General features: G+C 43.2%; 1 protein-coding gene across 4 annotated transcripts; it reads right to left on the reverse strand.

Moving 5' to 3' along the window:
- Positions 1–399: 399 nt before the first annotated feature.
- On the reverse strand, positions 400–10,868 carry ATP5MC2 (ATP synthase membrane subunit c locus 2). Of its 4 annotated transcripts, XM_085654706.1 has the most exons (6): positions 10,712–10,868; positions 10,222–10,305; positions 8,487–8,559; positions 4,057–4,134; positions 1,268–1,458; positions 400–704 (listed from the first exon to the last, which is right to left on the reverse strand). In XM_085654706.1, exons 3-6 carry the CDS (start codon positions 8,523–8,525, stop codon positions 590–592), a joined length of 423 nt encoding a protein of 140 aa, XP_085510832.1. In that variant the 5' UTR covers positions 8,526–8,559; positions 10,222–10,305; positions 10,712–10,868; the 3' UTR covers positions 400–589. The 4 variants fall into 4 exon arrangements, with proteins under 4 accessions (XP_085510832.1, XP_085510831.1, XP_085510834.1 ...); XM_085654705.1 differs by lacking the exon at positions 10,712–10,868 and having other exon boundaries at positions 10,180–10,228; XM_085654708.1 differs by lacking the exon at positions 10,712–10,868 and having other exon boundaries at positions 10,099–10,227.
- Between the last annotated feature and the right edge of the window lie 448 nt (positions 10,869–11,316).

An 11,316-nucleotide genomic window follows, 5' to 3' on the forward strand; every position in this document is an offset into this window, starting at 1 on the left:
TTCCCCCCAAACATCTTATGAGATCTGAAAACGCACAAAATTTCGTCTCAAATAAACACTTGTCAATTTTGGTATAAATATATTAATTTGTCAAAGCAAAAGCTAATTTGGTAGGCTGAGCTGTACACAGGAGAGCTACTCCAAGGTAGCTGGAGAGATAGCTGTAGCTCCTGAGCTACTCGTTGGAGAAGCCTGCACTAGCATGAGACAAGTATTTGCAGACTCGTAGCACTTTACCCAAGTGCTTGAGTTTCTCTTTTAAATTTAAAACAAATACATTAAATATACCCCACACCTAACTAAACTGTAATGGTGAGAGAATCTCATGAGCTGGAATCAACTACTTGCCATGACAGGTAACCGTTTACCACAAGAAATGAAGGACACACAGTCCAGGGGTTGGATAATTACAGTTTTTATTCACCTTCCCTCAGAGTAACAGAGGGCCATCTGAGGCCCTGAACACAGCAGCTGAAATGGAGAGGAAATATTGAGGAATTACAAGTGCCCATGGGGTAATGGGAGGAACGATTGAAGTCACAGACACCTGAACATATATGTAAAAATAGGCCAGGGCTGTCAACACCCCTCACATAGCAAACAGGATGAGGAAGGCGACCATCAAACAGAAGAGACCCATGGCTTCGGAGAGAGCAAAGCCCAGGATGGCATACGAAAAGAGCTGTTGTTTTAGGGATGGGTTTCTGAAAGAGGAAGAGAGGAACATATTAGACAACAGTATCAGAGTAAACTTAGCCTTTAGTACAGCAGCTCACTGGTGTTCATGTCTTCTAACCATTTAGTTCAGTAGAATTAGGTTTTTGAAAATAGCAAAATAATGTTATTGTTTTGATTGGTTTCAATTTAAATGTCTATTCTGTGGAAACGGACAGCAAGCACTGATAAAAGTTTCCCTGGTGTTGGGCTATCGATTTCAGACTATTGCTATTGGAGTCTTCCTGTGCTCTCACTGATAGGGTTTGGAAAGTTATGACTGACAGGACATGTTGGTGCTAATTTAGTATGGGGCATTCGAGTGCTGGCTTAGATTGGGGAACCTACTAATGCTGGTCTAGGAAAAGAGTCTGGAAATGCTGGCACAAAAGCAGTGCGTTTTGCAGGGGTCAGAAAGTGTTGGCCATGATGGACAGCCTAAAAAGAGTTGGCCTGGACAGGGGTGAGAGGTTACAGCTGGCTTGAGCACAGGGAACTGTGAATGTTGGCACTACCTGGGGGACCGTAGATGGGGGCTGCAAGAATTTCTTACCTGGCATAGCCAATGATGAGACTCCCAAACACTGTACCAATGCCGGCACCAGATCCAGCCACTCCTACGGTGGCAGCACCAGCGCCGATAAACTTGGCTGCAGTGTCGATATCTCTGGAAACAGCACTGGTCTGAAACCCTCGGCGAGCAACTTGGGTCAATACATTCTGGACTGGCAGCACGGAGAGAGTCTGACAATGCAAAACAGATGTCAAAAGGGGGCAGTAGAGGACACCAGCAAAGAAGCCTACACAATTTAAGACTTCAAACTATGCACAAATGGACAGGAGTTGTAAACCCTGCATTTTACATGGATACCAGAGACACACCAATTAACAATTAGGCATAAGGATGCACCAACACACAGGTTACAGTTAACAGACTTGCACACAATTCTCACTAACATCAATCTTAACACTCAGGTCTGTATCATTTAACTTCATGTGAAATTGAAAGAACAGGTTATAAAACAAACTCTTTATATAACAAAAAAAGAACAGAAGTGTGGGTAGAAGAATAGAAGGCAGGCTTTTACAAAAGGTTGAGAAGTTAAGAATGCAGGTAGAAGATACATGAATGTGCATGGAGCAGGTGTGAGGGGGAAGCAGGGTCCAGACATGGAGTATCAGCGCTTTCATGTTTTCTGATAACATTCCTCGAGTGAAACAATAGATTTCTCTACCTAGTCCAAAGGCACGACCAATGGAATTATGCAATTCCACATGGGGCAGTAAGGATTTACAGCATAATCTGCAGATTTCGACAAAAGAAACATTTGATTCTAGCTCAAACTGATCACAAGTTACTAAAAGAGCGGAACACAGTAACGTTCAACGCATCGCACCACGTTCACTGCTTGACTTGCAATGGTTTGATTTCTGTAGTCAAGAACTAAAGAGTTGCTAATTTTGCTTCAATTCTTTCCACCAATTTATAATTATTAATCATTGAAAACAGTAATCCATGAAAATACTGTGTTTCAAAGTTGAAGTGAGGGGATAGCTACCAGCATCCGACCTGCCATGCAAATCCTTTTGAGGCTGTGCAGTCCAAGGGCTGTCTCTGCAGGGTGCATCGCAGCAGGAGTGCGTGTCTTAAGACTGAGCCTAATGTAGATCAGTTTAATGCTGAACCCTAGGCGTCGAGGACTCTTATTCTGTGCATTAATGCACTTTTGGTGTTTTGTCAGATGCTTGCCTTAGAGGATATCCTGGAATGAATGTGGGTTATTCTTTTTACAGGCCTGTTTGAGCTAATCCTCCAGTTACTTCAGTGTGACACCCTTATGTGCGCCGGGTACACCCAAATGTGGGCCCCGTGCGCACTAGGTCACTGCAACCAAGCTGCAGCAGACTGAAGAGATTCAGATAACTTACACCAGTCTGTTGCTTGCACTCTGGATCAGTGAGAAGCTGCTTGGCCCTGTAGGCTGATCTCCACATAACTGGGTCTAATCTGAGGTGGCACGCTGGGCAAAAGAAATGATAGATTGGATTGTGGCCCAAGTAATCACCAGTGATTGGCATTAATTCAAGCATGCCACCATCGCTTTTTGGTTTACTTCAGTCAGGAAACCTCGATTTAGGGCTTCTGAGAGGATTTTCTTTCTGGAGTACGTGTAGCAGTGTGGTGACTTGATCAGGTATTATCCCATCTGACACATGTGGTCATTTGTTCAAATGCCCAAAAGCCGCAAGTACTTCAGTAAAAGGTATTTTAAGTGTGAACTCGAATTCACCTTGTGCCAGCATAGAGGACTTGCAGGGTGATGCATCTTTAAAGCAAGGATATTGGAAAGGCCATTCAATAGGACAAGCCCACACCTCTACATCTACCACACACACTCACCACACAGAAGCTGCATCACAGGTGTGATCAAGTGCAAATATATTTAATAGACGTGTTCTGCGGCTGCTTCTAAAACCAAATGCTTTATGGTGGCAAAGACATTCACACATGCGCATTTTTAGAGTAAAGAATAAAATAATAAATAGCCCAATAAGCCAACGTCTACAGAGAACTTTGACTTTTCTGATGAGTCCTCAGACTTTCACCGCTCGTCCCCCATTTCCATCTACCATTCTGATCTAGTTTCAATACTTGCTATAACTACTTCATACATTTCAAAACACCATCATATTTTATATTAATTCAAACTTAACGTTCGGTATTAAAAGGCAGATATAAACATGAATTTTACAAAACAACGCACCATGGTTGCAGCTTACCAAAGACCGAGGCAGATTCGTTTCCGCTTCCAAATAGTTGGCTCGCCGTCTCATCATATTTGACTGACATACTAGACAAGACCGCCATCTGCTGGTCTGAGATGTTAACTGAATTGCAGCGGTCTTGCATTTATAACCCAAACCATACACACACATGGCCCGTTCTGTGCAATATATTTGGCCTCCTAGTTTAGAATGTTAGGATTACTGCAGAGATTCTACCCGATGGCTACCCAACGCGCACACACAAGGGAAGCAGCCGTCTCGCCTCCTCGAGGTCATGCCTGGCGAGGAAGGTCTCTTAAGAATGAACTAGATAGAGTGCAGTGCCAGAATGTGGAGAGAATGGTGCAGTGCTGCGAGTGATGACCAAATATTGATGCGTCCTTGTATTCATTAGTGCAGTCATGAAATGAAAACCCTTTTGTGAGCAGACGATTTACACCAGCCGATTAAGACGAACTTCATCTGCGTCTGTTACAGCCCACTGGGAAACATACCGAAGTACACTTATGGTATAACCATGGCGAGTGGCACAACACACCTCACTGGCACCTTTACCTGCTCTGTGCTGGCTTCAGGTCGGTTCAGCAAAGATGCCGAGAGTGGTCGACAAAGCAGCCTGGAGCCATTTTTCACCTGTAATAAAGAATGACAATTAGGATACAGCACTTCCATTGTCTTCCAAGCACACGCAGAGCTCTCAAGGAGAGGTACACGTCGCTTCCCTGTATCCAGAGGACAACATACGACCACAACAGAATAAACCGCAATACTTCCTGTAATGTATGGCAACTGTAGCTAACGAGCTGGTTCTGCTGTAGGACATCGGCCCTTCAAGGAAGGACCGACAGACAATCTGGGCTCAACTGACATTTAATACTTCGGTCCAAACAACTTTTCTTCACACAAGCCCCTACGTATATTCTCATAAATTAGGTTTACATTAAATTCTGATAAAGACCGTTATTATTGCTCTAGTTCCATCTAGAATAGACCAATGCAACTGTTTATATCAAAACTTGCCAAAAGAAGTCCTTGAATAAACTTCAGGTTCTACAAAACTCTGCAGCTCGTTCGGCCTCTCAAGCCATCATTAAGCTGCATCATTGGCTACCTGTAAGGAACCGGATAGCATTTAAGGGCCTGTGTACAGCCTACAAAGCACTTCATGGCCTTGGCCCCCTATATTTAAAAGACCGGTCCAGATGGTATCTTCCAGGCAGGAATCTTCACTCCAGCCTAGCTAGAGACTTGCTATGTCCTACCTACAGAATGGCTACCAGGGGAGGCAGGAGCCTAATCGGTTGTACGGCCTGAAATTGAAAGTGTATGGACCTGGAGTTAAAAATGGCCCCTTCTCTATTAAAGTTGAGGAACAATTTTAAAAACCTGGCTTTTCATTCACGATTAGTGTTCTCCATCTCCCTGCCGATCATTTACCTGTTCTGAACTGGGCCAAGACACCCCCGGGCATTCGTTTGCGCTTTATACATCAAATTAAGGTTGCAATCGGGGCTCCTGGATTTACACAGCGTAATCCATCTCTGCTGTACAATTTACTTAACAAAAAAGTGCTTCTAACACAATCCAATCAAGTTTTAAGAAATGCTGGACGCAGAAGGATAAGCTGCCGTAACTTTCAGCTGCTGAATTCAAGCATTCAGTCAGAGACCATTTTGGACAGCATTGGGTATGCTCAAACAAGGTGGTTGAGAGCGGTGTTTGAAGCAGAAAAACAAAACATTTACATACATCAATGCAATTCAAAGGGGAAAAGATCATCCCTTTTGTCACAACAATATTTAGTTGGACTATCAATGACAATGTACGTCACTGGCTTTGTTTCTAAGTAGTAATTTCACACTCCACACAGTTTAGAAAAATCCCAACATGAGCAGATCCAAACTTGCTATTAGGAAACCAAATACACAATATCACAAATCTCATTATCCAGCACGAAATCCATGCTACTCGGCAAACCACAATTTCTAGCCCACAATTTCAACCGACAGGTTTAATGATGAACTGTGTGACACTGGGTCATAGTTTGTGGCAGCCAACCATATTCTCTATACTACTAAAAGCGAACTCAGGCTCCCCTGCCCCACACTCAGTTTCACTGTCATATTAAGGCAGCCTCGCCTCCTCTCACAAGTATAACCACGCCCTCCAATTACAAAGAATAAAAAAGAAGCACCAAATGAATAGTTTCTTGCTACGTGGCGCAGTGAAAGAAGGGCCATTATCCGAAAAGTCCTCATAAAAGTGATTTTGCCTATACAGAATGTCTCTGTAGTACCCTTGCTGAGACCTAAGAAGGCTTCATCGTGTATCAAGGCACAGGAGCCAGCACAGAGCACTGAATAGCCCAACGAGGGAGGCTCTAAAGAGAAAGCAATAAGCACAAATACTCCAAGCACTAACTACAAAGTCCAAGGTCAAATGTTTGCAAACAACAAAAAACGGGCTTTTCATTAATCTGCTTAAAGGCGATAACAAGAAACAGATACAGCTTGACAACATAAACGCATTAAATGCCACACGAACAAGCATATTGGAGATAAAGATAACTCAAATGATACAAGACTCAGGTGCGCTCCCAGTAAAGACCTGGGAAGAGATTTCCCAGTGCTCGGTAAAGTAAGTGCAGATATTAACAGAAGGCCTTGCTAAGCAGTGCACAGCGTTAACCTTTGAGACGTGGCTGCCAGCCAACAAATGAGGTCGCAGCAACAACATAGGCTCAGCTGGGGCTGCTTTTTACTTTTCGAGAAGGGAGGCCTTTGCCTACATGTTGCTAGCTGGGTTGCTTTACAGAGAAGGAATTTAAATTAACAGAGGGTGGGCCTTCGGAACACTAGTCCCCAGAAAGAGTCAAGGCTTCATCGACTATTTACACCCGTATGCAGAAGAAACGTTTCAAACCAAATATCACTTCTTAACAGGGTGGGATTGGGATCACAATTAGGCCTGGGCACTCAAAAAAGTGGCCCACATTCCCAGATAATCCCTTTCATGAATCACCATCTGTTTAGGCTGTCACTGGAATCTGGACGGTTATTTTTTGTAATAGTTTTGTATAGTGTGAAGTCGGCCCAAAGTCACTGGAGCAATGTACATGAGCACCAGTTACATTAAACAAGTTCACATATATTTTCATTTTCGGTATAGAGATAAAGTGATTTGCCCAGAATCACAGGATGTTGGGCGGATGCTGGGACTCAAACCTAGTTTCAAGGTCCGCAACTCTGATCATAGCACAATCATAAACAACCCTCTCCTCTCCCCCAAAAAGTCCTAATAGACACGGTGGATGATGTCACAAAACCTGGCTGCTACGGAGGAGACTTCTCTTACTCACGGCCCATTATTGCTTCAGGGTATTTACCTGACAAGGGGGGGGGGGGTCTTAAAATCACATTATTGCTGCTGCTCAGAGGCGTGGGGGTAAGTGGGGTAAGTGAGAAAGACCCAATAAAAACTACCCCCGTGAGGCCCTTGCATACAACCCACCCTCCTGCACCCGCCATGGCCTAAAAGTGATGGCCCGGCGGGAGATAACTCTGCTTCTGGAAGGGCACACGAGGCAGGACGCCAAGGTGAGAATGCCCCAAAAACTAAAGTAACACCTGGCCTCCAGCCTCAATTTAAAGCACAGCAGGGGAGTGCCCTAAATATTGCCTCCACATTAAAGTGGCCTGGCAAGGACTGGAAGTCCGTCTCTTGGACCGTTTTTATTTATTTATTATTTTTAAACGACCCACATGTGACACTGAGGCACCGGCCAAAGCTCGATTGCCAGCTTTCCCAATTTGAGCCCGCCTCTTAAAGGGCTCAAGGAGAAGCTTTCCGAAATCGTCTGTATTAGTTGGTTAAATATGACTGCGTTAATCATGAATATGGAAGATCTACAAAAGCGAAAGCGCAGAAGCAGCATATATGAAGGTCACGTGAAGATGGCAGATAACTTTCAAGGCCATCCAAAGGGGCAGATTCACCTTGAATAATAGAGGCCATCCAAGGGGGCAGATTCACCTTGAATAATGCGCCACATTGCTGTAAGATTCTGATCTCCGACAGACAGCATTTACCAGAATTCTGAATGTGCTTCCTGAACACAAGTGTTTCTATGTTAAGGATGTATTTATTGTGCCCAGGAAGTGAACAACCTCTCAACCAAGGTTAGATCTGGATCTGACCATTGAGAGATTGTAATATCAGGGAAGGTTGTTGATCCTACACAACTAAAAACTCCATGGACAACAAGGAGATAAAAAAAAATATATAAAAACAAGTCAAGTGTTTTCTAGAAAATAATCAATGGGAGTAATTTACTTCTAGTATTTCTACTGCATGGAACTAGTCACCGGGGCAGCAGAATTGCTTTGCAAATAAAGTAAAAAAACAAAAATAAAAAAAACACTATAGAACATTCACAGTCGAAATAAGCAAAGAATATTGTTGTATTAACCATAACGGTTGAGTTTTAAGAGGTGGGTTTTCAAGTCCTTTCGGGATGCAAAGAGAGGCGGAGTCATGGGCTACCATTATAAACACATCCTATAAAAAACCCTTCATGAACATTTAAATAAATGTGTGAACGCATCTCTTTATTTGTAGGTGACAGGAGCAATCAAAGTCCGGGATGGACACTAATTGTAGTATTTAAGAGACATGAATACTAAAGGTATCTGTACGTAAGTGGCTTGAGTAGAGACTTAATAGCTAAGGTACGGTTTCTATGTCCCCCTAGGTATGACATGCAAAGAGCCACCACAATCTGCTTAAAGCATCAAACTCCTGGTGTGACACAGAAAACAAGTGATTCCCCGCCAATAAACACAAAGTGTGCGTCAGTGTTGGACATGACCCTCAAACTCAAGGCCACCTAAAGAATTTACTGATCAACAGCTGCAACCTATAGCGACACAATTTCCATCATTATCTGCGACCCTCCTCTAAAGGGCTGCAGTTTCAAATGCACTCACCAAGGAGGGGGTGGACACAAACTTGGCGCAGGCGTACATGTTGAGGGTCAGCAAGGGATGGATACACAAGCAGCTGCAAAGAAATGTTACACAAGACATTATGAAGTGAAATCAGTCATCATTACACACATCGAGAATATCATATCTGAAGTCCAACAGTGATTTTACGTGCAGAGCTAGGATGGTGGAAGTACCTAATTGAAGGGTGTCTCTGTTACGTATTGTGTACTTGTTAAGCTGAAGGGTTGGCTCGATCCCTGACCTTTTAGTAGATACCATATTACGTATTGTGCCCTCTGCGTAGATTCAAAAATGAGCATGAAGATACACTGTCCAATGCACATTTGGTCTAGTAGAACAAATTCGTTTGTTGCCGTTTTCAATTCTCTAACACGAGCTAGACATAAAATACACATCATATTCTTATCGGCAACATAATGGGTATGCAGGATCCATACTAAATGTTTCTGGAATAGAACACCATAGTTGCATCAAAAGGCTCCAAAGTACTTTGGATATCCTTGTTGTGTGACAACTAATAGTATAATATTAAACTGACTTCCCAAAACCAGATGGCAGTGAAAAGTATGAAGACCACCAAATTATCAGTCCAGCAATGGCAGTGCTGAATAAAGCCCTAAAAGGTTCCTTATTTTCCATTCTCCGCCGTAGTTGCAGGCAGCACATGACATAAATATGATCAAATAATTAGTAAAACAACGCCCTGGCGAGGAAGCGGCAATCTCAGGCATTGAGATGCATTATGGGTACGAAACAGCGATACTGTGAACTTGCCATGTCGCCTATAGCCAAGCAAAAATATCAAATGGGCATCATGTCGAAGTAGGATAGGATGGTGCTTCTTGAAGAAATTATCCTCACACTGAGACCTCCTTAGATAAGAGCACGAATCCATTGGTGTAACCATCTCTTGAGTAAACTATGATACAGTCCCAGCTTTCTTTGCTAACAATGCTAATTGAAAATAATCTATCCACACTTGATGTAACCAATTATGGGTGCAATAAACCCTCAACTGTAGCAGTGAAGTTCTTCTGGAGCATCTCCCCACCCGATATAAATAACTGAAAGGTACAGTCAATTTCTCCGATGTGCTCTGCTTCTTCGGATAATCCGTACAGTAGACGCTCTGCATTAACCAATCTCTGCATAAAACTACTGTCTGCAGCGATTGCCTACACACTCGAAAAAACTAATTTTAAGTAATCCTATTAGTGAACATTAACTTATTGCAGTAACCCTTTCAGTATTGATCTACCCTACTCCTCTGCAATAGCCCTTATTTTAGCCATCAATCCTTCTTGGGGAAACATAGTATGTTTTGCTCCGGTGCACATAGTTGTCAACCTTTCAAGATATTAATGGGAATAACTAGCTAGCCGAAAATCATCTAGTTTTGATTTTCAACTGAAATGTGCGACACGCGAATGAATAGTTGGAATACGGGCTCTTTGTGTCTAAAAACAGAGCTAGACGGTGGTCCACAACCCAAATACGAATCACTTGATAGATATGACTGCAGTGACCCCTCCCATTTGCAGAACCCCCATTTGCAGCACTCCCCCGGCAAAAAGCAACCCGTAGCAGTAACCTTCTCTGCAGCGATCACGCCTCACTGGTCGCACACCCCTTATAAGCCTCTTAGACAAGCAGTAACCCTACCACAAGTAACCTGGTATCTGGGCGTTCTGGGCTGGGGCCTGCTGTAACCTACCTGCTCAGGGACACAGAGGGAAAGAGAAGGAGTAATTGCGCCTGCGCAGTCACGGGAAGTGAGCCAGCCAATCGCGTCTTTAGGCTGCAGTGAGAAAGAAAGGGAAAACAGACTAGGAACAAGTTAGAACACGGACACGCCCTCAAAATCCACCCTAAACGACATTTTGAAAAGATGCATATTTAGTGAAATAGTAAAGAAATAGCCATCAGAAAAGTAAAATTAAAGAACAGTCAGTACAACATTATAAAGTGTACCCAGTATGGAAAATTCTTGTTAAAAATTTATAGCAAATATTAACTTTTTAAAACGTCGTTCATCTGTTTTTAGTAACTAACGCGTATGGCAGCGAATTTTAGAATATTTATTTCCGTTATTCGTTCCCTCAAAATAAATTATATACTAGACACAAAGTTCTTATTAGCGAATGGTGGGAGGGGTTTTTCAAAGATGGTTACAGCTTTCTCTACTATCAATAAGCGAGACTTACGCCACTGTCGATCCACTTTCACAGTTTAAAGGCAAGGACGTCACTGTCCGCTCCACAACAAGTCAAAACTACAACCCAAACAGGTAAACGGAAATAAAACATTATTTGTTCTAAACATTCACTGTGAACGTAATTACTTCACACTTAATTACACCACCCCATTGCATTTAAGTTAGTGAATACATATAACCTTTATGAAGATTAACCAATTTCCGAACTACAGTTCTCATTGCTATGCAAAAAGAACGTGTTTGTTTCTTCCCTGACTTGTTTAATAAGAAAATGTGCTATTTTAAGGTGGCCGACAAATTGACTTGAGGCTCATGGAGTCGTGCTCGGGCTATAACCGATCGTAGTCTCTCTTCTGTTTCTAAGGACACCTTCCTTCCGTCCTCTCCCTGACTCTAGGCCGCAGCCAAGCGCGAAAGTCTGAACCAAGCCGACACTCAGAGGTCGAGACAGTCTGCGACTGCGTGGCTCGCCCGAACGCACGGGTTTACCCACAGAAGGTCATAGATGTGTTGCGCCGCAACTCTGCGCCCTCTGCCGTTGCGCTATGGTAGAGTGCAGGATGGGCAACTTCCTATGGAGGGCTTGGTGTCAAA

This window comes from Triturus cristatus, chromosome 4_1 (assembly GCF_964204655.1).
Source record: "Triturus cristatus chromosome 4_1, aTriCri1.1, whole genome shotgun sequence".
In the NCBI taxonomy this organism is placed as follows: Eukaryota; Metazoa; Chordata; class Amphibia; order Caudata; family Salamandridae; genus Triturus; species Triturus cristatus.

Excerpts from the sequence above, each read along its gene's own strand:
- ATP5MC2 (XM_085654706.1), bottom strand. The coding sequence starts at position 8,525 with ATGTACGCCTGCGCCAAGTTTGTGTCCACCCCCTCCTTG. Across the intron at positions 1,459-4,056 it reads CTGAAGCCAGCACAGAGCAG|ACTCTCTCCGTGCTGCCAGT; the intron begins GTAAAGGTGCCA and ends TTGCATTGTCAG. Across the intron at positions 705-1,267 it reads CTCATCATTGGCTATGCCAG|AAACCCATCCCTAAAACAAC; the intron begins GTAAGAAATTCT and ends TTCCTCTTTCAG.